The following is a 15,474-nucleotide window of genomic DNA, read 5'->3' as shown; positions in this document are numbered from 1 at the left end:
GAGTGTAGCAATTTTTTTGAAGCAGTGATATGAGTTCTCATAACATTTGATGTACTTTATTTTTTTTTCCCCAAATTTCCTAAGTACCTGCCATGTGTAAGCACTAGAGCTATACTAGAGGAAAAGAGATGAATCCATGTTGTCCATGGGGCCCTTGCACAGTAAGGGAGATGGGAACATAAACAAAGCCCAGCTAGTGGCAGACTGTCCAGGATCATTGCCCGAGGTGGGGGAGGTGGCAGAGAAGGCCTTCGTAGAAGTTTAGAGTCACCTTTCACAAATGAATAGGGGTTTACTGGGTTAATATTGCATGCAAAGTGGGCAGCGTGTGCCAAAACATAGGTCCATAATAGCACGGTATATTTGGGAAACAGTAGCAACCTAAGTTTTACTGGTGTGTGAAGTTCAAGGGGTAGAGGTAGGCATTGGTGTTAGGGAGGTAAGTGGGCACCAGATCATAAAAAGGGACTTGTATAACATGCAAGTGGGCTTTGATATTATTTTCCAATGCAAATTAAATATAGTTCACAAACCCATAGACATAAATGAATGTGGAATCTTCACAGACTTTTTACTGAAATAAATTTTGGAAATATTGTACATCAGATTTGTACAATAAAAAAGAAGCTACTCACACAGATATCTTTCTCTTTGAAGCAGTTGCTTATCTTAGATCTTTGCCAAAAGCACATTATTGACATATACTTAACAATATGTATTGTAAAAACACCGAAATGTTAACAGACATTAAATCTGTATGACAAGGTTTTTTCAAATCACTTTTACATTTTCTGAGCTTTCAAAGAAGGTATATTTTATAATCATGTGGGGAAAGGTTGGAGGTGGTTATGTTAAAAGAAAGTGGATCTAGAATGAAACTAGGAATAAGCTCTCTGATAGTCTCAGAGAATCATTTTCAATAAAATAAAATATCTTCATTAAAAAAAAGATACCTTAACTTTGATTGCTGGAACATCTACCACATGCTGAGTAATTTTTCTCCTTATGATATTTTTTGGTTGGTTGTTTTAAAAAATGTCATAGATATACACTCGACCCTTTGATGTTGAAATATTTGAGTCACACACTGGTATTTTGTTTCTCTGTAGACACCAATTATTGGAAACAAATACAGTGATCAGCATGCTACAGCTGGAAGAAACGGGAAACCAAAAGTGATTGCTGTTACTCGAAGTACTTCTTCAACTTCTTCTGGTTCTAACTCCAATGCCTTGGTCCCCGTTAGCTGGAAAAGGCCACAGTTATCACAGGTACATAAAAACACATCAAAACTGAACATCCATGCAAAAGAAGAGTCAACTTTATTATATGTATGAATACTTGAGAAATTGTCGTGTTAGTAATCCTAACATTTATTTATTTTATTTTATTTTTTTAGCGAAGAACAAGAGAAAAGCTAATGAATGTGCTTTCTCTCTGTGGTCCGGAATCTGGCCTTCCGAAGAATCCATCAGTGAGTAATCATGAAAGCATGTATAAAGGTTTTAAAAATCATGTTACTCCATAAAGAAAGGGAGATTGTTCTGTTTCCTCGCTTACCTTTTTCAACTTATCTACCTTACGGTATTGACTAAGCATGAAAAAATAAGAATTGTCTTGGTGACACTCGACAGCTCTGCTAATTAAGAATTCAACCAGTTAGACATTAACATGAAGGCCAAATTAGAGCTCTGAATTCATTGACAGTTGAGGCCTGCAGTGGCTTTTAGGGCACTGATGTTTTATATGCAGAATGACAAACTGACAGATGGCTTTTCTTTGCGGGGGGGTCAGGTGGTATTTTCTTCTAATGAAGATTTGGATGTCGGTGACCAACAGACTAGTCTCATTGCTGCAACAGAAGACATCATTCCAGAGGAAGAAGTACCTGTGGAAGATAATAGCAGTGAACAGCAGTTTGGAGTTTTTAAGGATTTTGACTTTTTAGATGTTGAATTGGAAGATGCAGAGGTAAGGATATGGGCTTTCTGTTGTAATATTTATAGAATAGTAAAAACTGTTAAGAATTGAAGATTTGACCATAGACTCCTTCTTTATTAAGGTTAGTGTAAGGTGAAAAAGGTAAAAATCTACCTTGGGAAATAAATGTGATTAGTACAGTTAGCCCGGGAGTGGAATAAGTCTGAAATAAGAGAGGAACACATAATTTTTTACCTTTATCTTTAAAAGTAAAAAGTAAAACATGGATTTCTTCAAAAATTCTTTTATTTTTTTATTTTTCAACTCCAGTTGACATTATATATTAGTTTCAGATGTACAGCATAGTGGTTAGACATTTATATAATTTCTGAAGTGATTCTACCAATAACTCTAGTACCCACAGATACCATACATAGGTATTATAATATTATTGACTTTATTTCCTATGTTTAACCAAAATATTTTTAAAATTTAGGGTGAGCTTAGGCTTAAATGTTTGGCATGGGATATACAGATTAATATGCAGCAAAATAGTAAAAAAAAATTAAGATTTATCAAACAATTTAAAAAGATGTAGACTTATACTAAATTGATTAAAAAGGCTTTGACTGTCTAAAACTCTTTCCTGTGGCAAATGACAGTCTTTTTGTGTGACATTCCTCACCACTTCTGTATTTTTTACATAGCCAGCTCTCTGAAATGCCTTATTTCACTTAATACCCAAACGGCTTTCTCCTCCACGTTGATTCAGCTTAGATCATACTGATGGTTGTGCCCATTCAGATGCTTTCTAAATGGAAAATCCAACTCAAAGCGTGGATGTATCAGCTCACAAAACTGAGATAGTTCAGAGTCGGGGCTTACTTAGCTATGCCTCACTGTGGCCTCTGACTCTTTCTGTGTATTCTCTAAGCTCTGTCTTTCTCCTTAAGTGAGCGTGACCCCAGACAAAGATGGTAGTCACTGCTGTGTGCGGCCTCATGTCCGCAGCAGCAGTGTTCGGAAGGAGTGAGGGGCACTTCCAGAAGTGCTCTCATGAAAGTAAAGAAGTTGCTCTCCTAAGCTCCTTTAGCAAATTTCTTGTCACATCTCATTGGCCCGTGTTGAGACATTTGCCAGTTTCTGGAACAATCACTTGGGCAAAGCAAATAGGATTGCCCTGGTTGTCTTTGGACCTGTCCCTGTAACTGAGGTCAGTGCCCGAAACCCAGTCACCACAACCTGAGTGAGAAGTTTATGTCAAATAGGTTAAAAAAATTCTTTTCAAAAGTTTATTTTAAAATTGTTACAAATACCTGTATTTGAGAGCCCAGATGCCTTATTAAGTATCCATACCATGTCACCAGTGTATCTTTCTCCAAAGAAGTCACTCATTTAATGTGTGTGCATTCCTCAGCTCCCTTGAAGGGGTTTCCTTTGGCTGTAACAGGTGAGGTGGAGGAATGAAATGTAATGGCTGGTGCCATGTCACACTGTCAGCTGTTGAGAGGGACCCAGATTAGGGAGGTCCTATTACACGCTTCAGCTTTCCCTGCGGGTACAAGGATCTGACCGTGGGGCCTCAGCGAGGCAGGCGCCTTTACACTAGCTTAGGAGCTGCACGGGCATCTCTGTAATAGTTCACCGCTGACATATTCCCGAAGACACAACTGTGCGGGTTCATTAGAGCCCACAGTGTTATTCAGCAACTTATAGGGCGGTGGCTTTTAAACTTCTTCTTTTACTGTGATCCATAGTTAATACAGTTTATATCATATCCAAATAATTTTTTATACATGCTCACACCTTTAAAAGAAACTTTTTTTTTTTTCTTTTTTTTTTTTTTCTTTTTTCTGAAGCTGGAAATAGGGAGAGACAGTCAGACAGACTCCCGCATGCGCCCGACCGGGATCCACCCAGCACGCCCACCAGGGGCGAAGCTCTGCCCACCAGGGGGCGATGCTCTGCCCATCCTGGGCATCGCCATGTTGCGACCAGAGCCACTCTAGCGCCTGAGGCAGAGGCCACAAAGCCATCCCCAGTGCCCGGGCCATCCTTGCTCCAATGGAGCCTTGGCTGCGGGAGGGGAAGAGAGAGACAGAGAGGAAAGTGCGGTGGAGGGGTGGAGAAGCAAATGGGCGCTTCTCCTGTGTGCCCTGGCCGGGGAATCGAACCCGGGTCCTCCGCACGCTAGGCCGACGCTCTACCCCTGAGCCAACCGGCCAGGGCCTTAAAAGAAACTTTTAAGAGTATGCATCCTTATTCAGTGCTTTATGCACGCTGATATTTTCTATTCTCTTCCTTCCATTTTGTTTTTGTTTTCAAAAAAGAGTAGTTTACCACCCTCTAAAATTGATTTCATACCCACAACTTGAAAAACATGTTGTAGGAAATACGACAGACTTGAACAATCAGGCAAGAGAGTGTGATGGGTTGACGAGACCTGCTGCCTCACCTCAAGGACACGAGCAGCTTCTAAATTCTTTTGTAGTTATTTGCTATTTAGAGTTCAGAATTTAAAATTTCTAAAGGTAGGGCCTTGACATTTTTATAATGATAAGATTATTTTTGTTTGCTTTTCTAAAAAAGAACACTATAAATGCTTCCAAATGTATCTAGTACTTGAGAATGTCAGTGGTAATAAAAATGGCTTTTAAATACAACTTTAGTTAGATTACACTAAAGGTGCTTATTGTTGATCTGCCTTTAATTCAAGGGACAGTATTTTGAGGAGAGTGGTGCTGATTGCTGCCTCATAATTAAGCGAAATCAAATGATAGAGATTTTCTAAAATCTAAATAAAGTCTTGCTTAAAATATGGTACCAGGAAGGACTTTGCTGGAAACAAACTTATCTGCTAATGAAACCATGAAAGCCCACAGTATGTATTTATTCACCAAATACATATTGAGGGTTGTTGCCATTATTATGTGTTATGCTACCTAATAGTATTTGAAATATGCTCTAGGATGCATATGGCTTTTTAAATTCTGACCTGCAGAGCCCTAGGGCTTCTAGGGTCTCCTAGAAATGGAAAAGTCCCAAGAGCCAAATAGCCAGAGCTCCTGATTCAACCAGAGCAGCCCTGGTTTTGTCCATTAGTTTTATGTTGTTGACTTCCATCTTAAATTTCATTTGAAATAAGTATTTCTTAGCTTTATATAAAAAAGAAAGATTTGAAAACCTCTATCCTGGACAATGTCTTGAGTAAAGGAACACAAATAAATCATATTTTGCTAGCCAACTCACTGTAATTTGTCATATCAGGACTTAAGAAAGAGTTGTAAGAATTATATCCTTACAAAAGGAGGATCAGCTTAGAATAACAGAAACTTAACTTATATAAATCTGGAGTGAAAGAGAAATTAGTCATATTTCCTCTTGATCTTTTAAAGTTGGCAAAAGTTATGTTTTGATAGCTATAATAGTTTAAGCTATTTTATAATAAGAAATGACCAATTGGTTTAGTCAGAACCATCCTACAGACTAAACTAACTATGACCTTGTATGTTGTCAACTGAATGTGGGTATTTTAAGTTAGTTTTCCATCGTATCAAGTATTAAATCTATGTAAGTTTTGAAGATTTTCTTAAAGTTTGTGTTGCTGAAGTGTATCATAGAAATGTTGTTTTAAGTGTCTGTCTCTGACTTTTTCACATATTTTGCATTAAGAAGTAATTTAAATCTCATGTTGACTTCCTGCACAAAGCTTAATCCAGAGCTTGAATCAGTCTTTGAGAGAAATCAGTTTTCCCCCAAAGTGTAGTGTATATTTAATGTTCGTCTTCGTTCTTTCTAACTCTGTGTGTTTTCCTTTTTGCTAACCAGGAGCTGCAGGTAAGTTGCAGCCTGGTGTTGTGGGTTGTCTGTTTATTGTCGTCTGTGGTGTATTTGTCTCCTTCGTGATCTCATTTGTGTTTGTGTATTAGACCAGGAACGGCCTAGGTGGTAGATTTAGTTGGTCCCCAGTAATACAATATAGAGAGTTAAGAAAATGATTTAGTTAAAATAGGTTATCAACCAAATATTTTGATCTTTTGAAATATAAATATTTAATGATGTTTTAAATTTTTCAAGACATCGAAGGGCTGATTGAAACTCTGCTTATGATGACGCATTAAGTATTTTTCATCTTGGTATGTGTTTTCCTGGCGTAGTACATTTACTGTAGTTATAAGCGTGTGTTGGAGGGCTTAAAAACCACATCTTGCCTTCCCAGGGTGAAAGCATGGACAACTTCAACTGGGGCGTCCGCCGGCGCTCGCTGGACAGCGTTGACAAGGGGGACACCCCCTCCCTCCAGGAGTGCCCGTGCTCCAGCAGCACCCCCAGCCTGAGCCTGACCAACCAGGAGGACACAGACGAGTCCTCAGAGGAGGAGGCGGCGCTCACAGCAAGCCAGATCCTCTCACGCACGCAGATGGTACACAGCGGCAGCTGGTCTCCCTGTCCTCTCCACTTCCCACCCGGCGATGACTGCTTCTCGATAGTCTGCTTTTCATTTCAGGTTGGGTGAGCTGCACACCCTGAAATGAAAATGCAGAATTGCAGCAGTGATGGAGTGTGCTGATGTCCATGACAGGACTAGATGTCAAGTTCATTATGCACACCCCTTAGCCGAGACATTTTATATTGCTTCTCTCCTAGGTATGGCGAGTTGTCCTGGGCCCTTTTAGAGAACCTCCTTGTGGATGGTACTTGTTTTTAGTATCAGTGTGAACACCCACACTGCTTAATTTGCTACCCGCTTTTCTTTCCTAGTGAATGTGGAAAGATTGAGCCCAACTTTGGTCTCCTGCACAGTCAAGTCAGTTAGATGGAGATTCTGACTTGAATCGCAAGGCTAGACGGCAGAGAGTTAAAGAATGAGTGAAAAACGAGAGAAGGAGGCTGCAGAGTAGCCTGTCCCCTTGTGAGTGAAGTGGCGGGGTTGGAACAGGAAGGTGGCAGCACGAGGTGTGTGGAAGAGCCACCGGGCACGCGTGGTAAAGAACCAGCTGGCGAGGACCAGGCACAGTCTCCTTACACAGCTCTTCCACAAGTGTCTTTTTCACACTGGACTAAATTGGGACTCTAATTGGGACCCACTTGCCTGTGGTGATGCGTGGATAAAGTGTCAACTGGAACACAGGTTGCTGGTTTGAAACCCCAGGCTTGCCTGGTCAAGGCACAGATGGGTGTTGATGCTTCTTGCTTCTCCCCTCCCGTTTCTCTCTCTTTCTCTCTATCCTCTCTAAAAATTAATAAAGTCTTAAAAATAAAAAATGATTTTAATTGGGACCCACTTGTTCTGCACTCAGTCTGTGGTGAGGTGATGGCAGTGATGTTGAATGGCATGGACTGAATTGTCAGTTTATGGTTAGTTTCCTGTCACTGCTCATTTTAAATAAGTGGTCGGTAAACTCATTAATTAACAGAGCCAAATATCCACAGTACAATGATTGAAATTTCTTTTGAGAGCCACATTTTTTAAACTTAAACTATATAGGTAGGTACATTCCTTATCAAGGTAGCGCCTGCACGTGGTATTTTGTGGAAGAGCCACACTCAAGGGACCAAAGAGCCACATGTGGCTCGCAGGCCGCAGTTTGCCAACCAGGGGTTAGCACATCATTGTTGCCCCAGTATGTCTCTCAACTAACCCCCCATTTAAGTGTGAGAATGATAATAGTTACCACTCAGTGTGTAAGATGCACCAGTCTCTGTTCCTGGTGTTCCACACGTGTTGGTCACTGGGACTCCCAGACCACCGGAGGGAAGTGGGCTGGTTGCAGTTCTGCAGGTTAAGTGACTTGGGGGGACACACAGTCGGTGGTTTGAACCAGGCAGCGTGCCTCTAGCTCCACGCCACCCATGCTCTCACCTCCCAGGTACTGATTATTTAAAGGAGTGGTTGAGTCGCTGGCAGCCGCCTGACTGGGTGAGTGGGCACAGGCCCTCCCTGGGGCCAGACTGTAGACTCAGAGGCTCGCTTTCCCACCGGCTCTGGTCAAGGTGCCGAACCTCCCCTCGGACAAGACTCCTGACTGTATCTGCCTCGGGCGTTTCCTGAGGAGGAAAGCCACTGGCTGCAGGAAGTGCTGAGGACAGCTGGTTCTCACCAGACCATGGGGCAGAGTCAGCTGTCTCCTCAGAAGGCCAGCCCCAGTCACAGGGGTAGGGAGACAGAAAAGAACCTCAAATTGCTTCTTCCTCGTTAGAAAAAATTGGTTTTTGCCTTCACCTGCTTTGAATTACAAAGTTAATATCTCATATTAAATATTGACCTTGAAAATTTTACAGCTCTGCTTAAAAGAGGGGGGAAAGTAATATTTTATTTTTTCTAATTAATTACTTCTACTTTTCAAAGACTGTAAACCAACTAATGACAGACTGCCATGACAACTTGATTGTCCTGATTCTTCCTGTATTACTGGAACTTTGTGGTGATGCTTTTTGTTTAAATAAGTGAGCAGCTGGTTCAGTTAGAATGAACTCTCTTCCTGAGAACCCACTGCGCACCGGCCCGAAGCCCCAGAGAGGAGCCCTGCCCTCACGGATACTCAGACCAGCTGAAACCCAGACCGTTACCACACACACAGGGTTTCAGTTCAAGATGAACAGTTACAGAGAGGCTTCCCCTTGGATAGTTTCTGTCAGCAAAACTTAACCTGTATGAAGGGTATTTCAGTCCTGCCGATAGTTAGCTGCGTGCATCCACAGCACCGATTCTGATATAGACTGAATGGGGGCAAAGGGCAATTTTAGAAAGTCAAAGCTCTTTCTAACTAAATGCCTCCACCTCAAATATCTTATAGCAGTGGTCCCCAACCTTTTTTGGGCCACGGACCGGTTTAATGTCAGAAAATATTTTCACGGACTGGCCTTCAGGGTGGGACGGATAAATGTATCATATCACGTGACCGAGACAAGCATCAAGAGTGAGTGTTAGACGGATGTAACAGAGGCAATCTGGTCATTTTTTTAAAAATAAAACATTGTTCAGACTTAAATATAAATAAAACGGAAATAATGTAAGTTATTTATTCTTTCTCTGCGGACCGGTACCGGTCGTGGCCTGGGGTTTGGGGACCACTGTCTTATAGGACATGTTTCTTGTGGGCTCTGTGACCATCACTGACTCACAAATAAATTCCTGATTTTACTGTTTCCCTTTTAGTTAAACAGTGATTCTGCTGCAGAGGAAGCCGTGCCCGACCACCCTGACTTACTTCTTCAGTCTCAGGACTCCACTGGCAGCGTCTCAGCAGAAGAAGTGCTTCAAATCAGAGATGAGACCCCCAGTGTGGAGCCTTCTCTAGATAATGCTAACAGCCAGCTGCCTGAGGTGGGGAGAGATGGGGGCTGGTGCATGGCCAATCTGGGCTCTTTTTAGCACTCTTTACACCCTTGGCTTTTCTTTCAAAAAGAGTTTTCATCTGATAACGCTAATTATTTGATTTCTGTCCAGTATTTCTAACCTGGTGGGTTGTTTGTAAATGAAATAGTCAAATCTAATGAAAAATAAAATAGTTGCTGGATTAAGGAAATACCTTACAGGTTAGAAATAATCTGGAGTGTCTTGAATGAGCATTTCGTGCTGCAGATGTGATTAGGCGCGTGTGCCGCCGCTTGTCTGGGGGTGGTGAGCCTCCTCTGTGGCGCAGTGTCCTCTTTCAGGACCGCTCTGTTCTCTTCATTTCCTTTTGCTTTGTATTGGGGTTTATGTAATTGGTGCTGTGATTGGGATGAAAACCTCAGGCCAGCTGTGTTAGCAGTTGTTTAAATGAAATCTATTACAAAGGATTTGGCACTGCTAGTGTTATGTTTTCTGGAAAGGCCTGTGAGAAGTAAGCCAGATTCCAAGCTAATGACTGACTAAATATAAGTAAGTATTAGTTTTCTTAGTGTTTTTTTTAAGATTATTATAAATATTTTTTGAAAACTGTAATTGTATAGCTCTGTCATATATGCTCTTATGTTTGGTAACTATTAGGAAAATACTGTATTTTTCCAATGTTAACCAAATTCATGAAGTTATTAGATTTCATCGTTTTACAAAGTCAAATTCTCACACTTTTATTAAGCTGATAATTAATTTTACATCTTTAACAGCAAGCAGACATATTTTAAAATGAAGGTATTTGGCAGCTTTTTAAAAACCTCATACTGATATAGCTGAAGTTGAGATAATTCAATTCAACAAATATTAATTGAGACTTTACTAGATGCCAGGCATTGCATTAGGTGCTAAGAGATGAATAAGGCACGATCCTTGTTCTTAGGGAGTGCAATATCTCATAAGGGAGACAGAGAAGGTTAAAAAGTTTCATTACATTGTTATGTTTCAGCATAAAGAATTCAATAACAAACATGTTCAAGGCTTGGAAAGTTCGGAGGCTGCTCAGTGCATAGGGATGACCGTGGTAAAAGCGGGTGTCATGGCAACTGAGACATTACAGACAGGGGGACGCCATGAGGAAAGATGTGGTGATGTGACATAAGATGGTAGGTTCAGGTAGCACAGGAAATTCAGTACTTCTAGAGAGTAGGAGAGATGGTTAGGACCCTTCTAAGACATGAAGGGTCCTACATGCCATTCTAAAGACTTAGACTTTATCTTGACAGGATAGAAAGTCATGAATTTTCATTCTTTCAAGATAGACCTGTGACAAGCACTGCATGCGATGCCTGGGTAGGAATACAGAACACACGGGCGCTCAGGCATCTCACTAGTTCTTATTGAGCCCCTCCCATGTGCTGGGCATCACTGTGGGCACCCGCTGAGAGCACCATGGGAAACAAAGGTTCCTGCTTCTGTGGAGCTTTCCTTCAGTAGGGAAGACATAATAAACAGGGAAAACAAGTAAGTGTAAATACTGTGTCAGAAAGTGATCATATTATTCATACTAAGAAAATCTAACAGCAATATGGACTTCGTGAGGGAGAAGTTTGGTTAGGGTGGAATCCGAGGTGAAGCTTAAGTGACCGGAAGAGGCCACCCTTGAAGATGTGCAGGAAGACTTGCAGGCAGAGGGAGCCCAGTGAAGAAGGCTGTGCTGTGTCTGAAGAACAACACGCTGGCCAGAGGGGCTGGAGCTCAGTGGCCATAGAGAGTGGAGGGAGAGAGGTCAGAGGGTGGGCTCTCCTGGTCACTTTTACAGGCCACACAGCAGGTAACATCGGAGGATTTCCAGCAGAAGGACATGATCTGATTATGTTTATTTTTTTCATCTCAGCCTTTCTTATGAAAAAGGGAAAGTAGGTTCTTGTACCTGTCACATGGATTTGTGGTCTAGGTGTCTATCATCAGAGGAAGATTAGAGTCTGATTTGTGCTTTCGTCTCCATGATAGAGGTGTGGAGGGTGGTTTGGACGTGGCCAAGGTAAGGAGATAAGAATAGCAAGATATAAGGGAGCCTGAACTAAGACCAAGGGCTTGAACGTGCGAAGTGTTTTTAGGAGTGATTTGACGGAGTTAGAGATGCACCTTAAATAGACTATATTCTTTTCAGTTGTTGGGAAGCTTGTTAAGTGGGCATTAACTGCTAGGTAATAATCTACTGTGTCTATTGGGATCATAGCATGTTAAAAGGTCAATAGATATTCTCATTAGAAATAATGGAAACAGCAGACTGATACTAGAAATTCCTTTTAAAAATTTAGAAATTAAGTTTAATGGGGTGTACTCTTATTGATTAATAAGAGTACATAAGTGTCAGGAAAATATTTCTATCGCATTTGAACTGTTGATTGCATTGTGTACCCATCACCCAAAGTCAAATCATTTTCTGTCACCGTATATTTATCCCTTTATACTCCCCTCTCCTCCACCCCCTCCCCCTGGTAACCCCTTCACTTTTATCTATGTCCATGAGTCTCAGGTTTTTTTTTGTTTTTTTTATTTTTTTATTTATTTATTTTTTTTACAGAGACAGAGAGTCAGAGAGAGGGATAGACAGGGACAGACAGACAGGAACGGAGAGATGAGAAGCATCAATCATTAGTTTTTCATTGAACTTTGCGACACCTTAGTTGTTCATCGATTGCTCTCCCATATGTGCCCTGACCGCGGGCCTTCAGCAGACTGAGTAACCCCTTGCTGGAGCCAGCGATCTTGGGTTCAAGCTGGTGGGCTTTTTGCTCAAACCAGATGAGTTGGCGCTCAAGCTGGCGACCTTGGGGTCTCGAACCTGGGTCCTCTGCATCCCAGTCAGATGCTCCATCCACTGTGCCACCGCCTGGTCAGGCGAGTCTCAGTTTTATATCCCACCTATATGGGATATATTTTTGTCCCTATATACTACCTCCCCTCCTGTTCTAGAAATTCCTTAAAAGCAGTATGGTTAAGGGTTATATGTTTTAATGTTGTTTAACAAATAAGGAACTCTTTTATTTCTTGGTTATTAAAAAACTATAATCATACTAAACTACCTCCTAGAAATAATTCATTTTTATTGGAAATGATTTAGAAACTGATATATTCCCATATAGTATATTGGAAAGTGTGTTGTTTCAGATGGGCATTCATTCATCCAACAATATTAAGGGGCTTATCTCCAAGGCACGATATTAAGTTCCTGAGGATACTTTATTTTCTTTCCTAAAGGAAAAAACACTTCAATTTACTAGATTTTTTTCCTTTCACAGTAGTGGGTTTCATTATTACTACAAGCTTGTGAGACTGATGGATGACAATGGAGATATTTTAAACCATTGTATTTCATTTAGAAACAGTTCTATTGACAATAAAACCATCACCTAAAAGAATGCTGTCCACAAGAGAATAATACAAGTTTGTATCTGTTGGGTATGTTGGTTTTCCCTGTTTGCTTAATGTCAAATGACCCAAAATTGCCCCCTTTTTTAAAAAAAGTGTGAAAGCACCAAGATACTGAAATAAAGCCATAACTCTATTATTTAAAGTATTGTCTTAAAATGAAGAATATAATTAGTTTTAATAGATAAACTATGTAATGAATAAAGAGAAATCCATTCCTAGAAATGTTTATTTATATTTTTTTCTCTTAAATTACATTAATATCAGAGAGAGAAAACAATAGGCTAAATAAAGTGTTTCATGTCCTGATAGAAACTCCTGGGCTCTGGAAGGGGTTAAGCTCTGAACTTGTGTTCATTAGAGAAACCATTACAGAGGACTTCTTCTAGGGCTTTTAATAGTTTGGAGACCAATTCATGGATGACAGAAATTATTCCTTATAGGTATTAAATCTTTGAATGTAACAAAGTGTTTTTGTATATGTATTTGTCTAATAAGAAAATTTGATTGCTATAATCTACATATAACCATAGAATCTATTCCATTAGCCGAAAGCATTATTTTTATGAAATTTAGGTGTTATATTAATTTTCAGTGTATATTATATAGTAACAATTACAGATGAAGCCTCAACTTAAAAATATTATTCAAGAACTAATGAAAACCAGATATAGGAATAAACTAATGAAAAATGAGGATATTAAACTAAGAAGTTTGGATTATTTCGACCTGATGTGTTTAAATTAATGAAGGAAAAATTAATAACACCAATAAAGATTCTAAGTGTAGAAATGTCTCTAGCACTAACACATAAACTGTCTTTCCATGTAACTGTTTACCCCTTAGTGGCCAAATCGTTAAAAAAGAAAATTTCAGATGGACACCTTCGAGTGTACTGACTATCAGTTACTGGGGTGATTAAGGAATAATTGGATTATATTATGTTTTAAAATGTTATTCTATGAAGCCTCAATCCCTTCATGCACACTTTGTGTTTTCCTGCCATATTTCTGTGCCTTTGACAACTTCTGATTCCTTTTCCCTAAAATACTATCAGTCTTAGCTTGTGCTGCTGTAATAAAATACCATAAACTGGTAGCTTATCAGCATTAGAAATTTATTTCTCACAGTTCCAAATGCCAAGAAATCCAGGATCAAGGTGCCAGCCTGTTCATGGTCTAGTGAGGGCCCTGCCTGATAGCAGATGGCTGTTTCCTTACTATAGCCTCACACAGTAGAAATAGAGCTTTCAGCCCTCTGGCCTCTTATAAGAGCACTGATCCTACTCACGAGGGTTCCACTCTCGTGACCTAATGTCTTCCCTAAGGCTCTGTCTCTTATAAGATCTCACGGGGATTTAGGGTTTCAAGAGACTTTGCTTGGGGCGATGGGTACGTGAAGAAGTGTGCAGACGATATTTTATTGAGTTGTGCACTTGAAACCTGTGTAGTTTTGCAAACCGATGTCACCTAAGTAAGTTCAATTTAAGAATAAATGAGAATTTCTGGAGAATGGAAACATTCATTGCACCGTCTCTGTCCCATCTTTGTCTCGGCCGTTTTGTTTGCTCCAAAGAAACAAGTCTTGATTGCTTGCCCTTTCCCTTCTTTGAAGACCAGCAGTCCTTTGTATATTTCTTATGATATTTACCTTACACTTACCATATTCTATATTATTGTCATTTGCATATTAGCCTAACCCCATTATTAGATTGTAAACTAATTGTAGTTAGTCATTTATTTCAGAACACCCAGCCCAGAAGCTGGTCCAAATTCTTCTTTTTATTATATAAATGAATTTTACAGATGAATAAACTAAGGCCCAGGTTGGTAAAAAATCAAGGATTCTGACTTTCACTTTTCATATATTGGAAGGAAAATTTTATTTTTATTCATGCTGAGATTAAAAAAAAAAATACTGTAAAACTAAGTAGTAACTTAGGTGTAAGTAATAAAAGTAGCTGATCTTTATTCCTAAAACTATAAGGGACCAATAGTGCTTATTTTCAAACTAATTAATATCCATGCAAATTTTCATTATCATTTGCTTGGGGTTAGAAAAATATAGTCATTCTGTTTGATAAATGAGCTTGTAATTCATTTAATTTTCAAACATAAAAGTCTAAAATTTTCCAGTGTTATTTGAACTGTAACTCAGTGATGAAATGAGGTCTTGTGGTCTTATTGCCTGAAAACAATTATTACTTCACAAATATTTGGCTCATCTGTACCAGTAAGGCCATGACCCATCATTGTTTCAGTTCAGAATCCTCTTGAGTGGTCACAACCTGGTCCTGGTTCATGGGCAGCTCCCAGGACCGTGGGTAATTATTTTGAATTATTCCCCTTCCTTTAATCCAGAATTCACTGGATATAATGTTCTGGTATAATAAAAGAAATGACATTTCATATGAGAAAGAATTTATAGTAATATAAACTTGTCCTGTAGAATTAGACTATGTATGGGAGAAGATATTTTACCAAAGAATATCTTTCCAAACACCTAAGTCCTATTAAGAGCACTCCTTGATGTTTCTATGTAGCAGTGGGTGATACATATTGATTTCAAATTTTTTAAAACCTGGGACTATTTTAATAAAAACAGTTTTATATAGTCAGAGTCCAAAAACTCCAAACTGTATAAATGAAGACAGCTTAATAAAAGTTATAGCCTGACCTGTGGTGGCGCAGTGGATAAAGCGTCGACCTGGAAATGCTGAGGTTGCCTGTTCAAAACCCTGGGCTTGCCTGGTCAAGGCACCTATGGGAGTTGATGCTTCCAGCTCCTCCCCCCCT

General features: G+C 39.8%; 1 protein-coding gene across 6 annotated transcripts in view; it reads left to right on the top strand.

The window, feature by feature from the left end:
- Positions 1-15,474, top strand: part of FRYL (FRY like transcription coactivator) — a 290,359-nt gene that overhangs the window by 250,764 nt on the left and 24,121 nt on the right. For 5 of the 6 annotated variants that reach the window (XM_066386291.1, XM_066386290.1, XM_066386286.1 and 2 more), the window contains 5 exons: positions 1,110-1,271; positions 1,400-1,474; positions 1,795-1,971; positions 6,140-6,343; positions 9,080-9,247. In XM_066386291.1, coding sequence (XP_066242388.1) covers positions 1,110-1,271; positions 1,400-1,474; positions 1,795-1,971; positions 6,140-6,343; positions 9,080-9,247 — 786 coding nt within the window. Of the gene's footprint in view, positions 1-1,109; positions 1,272-1,399; positions 1,475-1,794; positions 1,972-6,139; positions 6,344-9,079; positions 9,788-12,549; positions 12,710-15,474 lie in introns of all 6 variants that reach the window. The other variant, XR_010751659.1, reaches the window with a different exon arrangement.

Source organism: Saccopteryx leptura, chromosome 5 (genome assembly GCF_036850995.1).
Source record: "Saccopteryx leptura isolate mSacLep1 chromosome 5, mSacLep1_pri_phased_curated, whole genome shotgun sequence".
NCBI classification, from domain to species: domain Eukaryota; kingdom Metazoa; phylum Chordata; class Mammalia; order Chiroptera; family Emballonuridae; genus Saccopteryx; species Saccopteryx leptura.
Note: the sequence above shows the minus strand (reverse complement) of the source record. Positions and strands in the feature narration are given on the sequence as shown.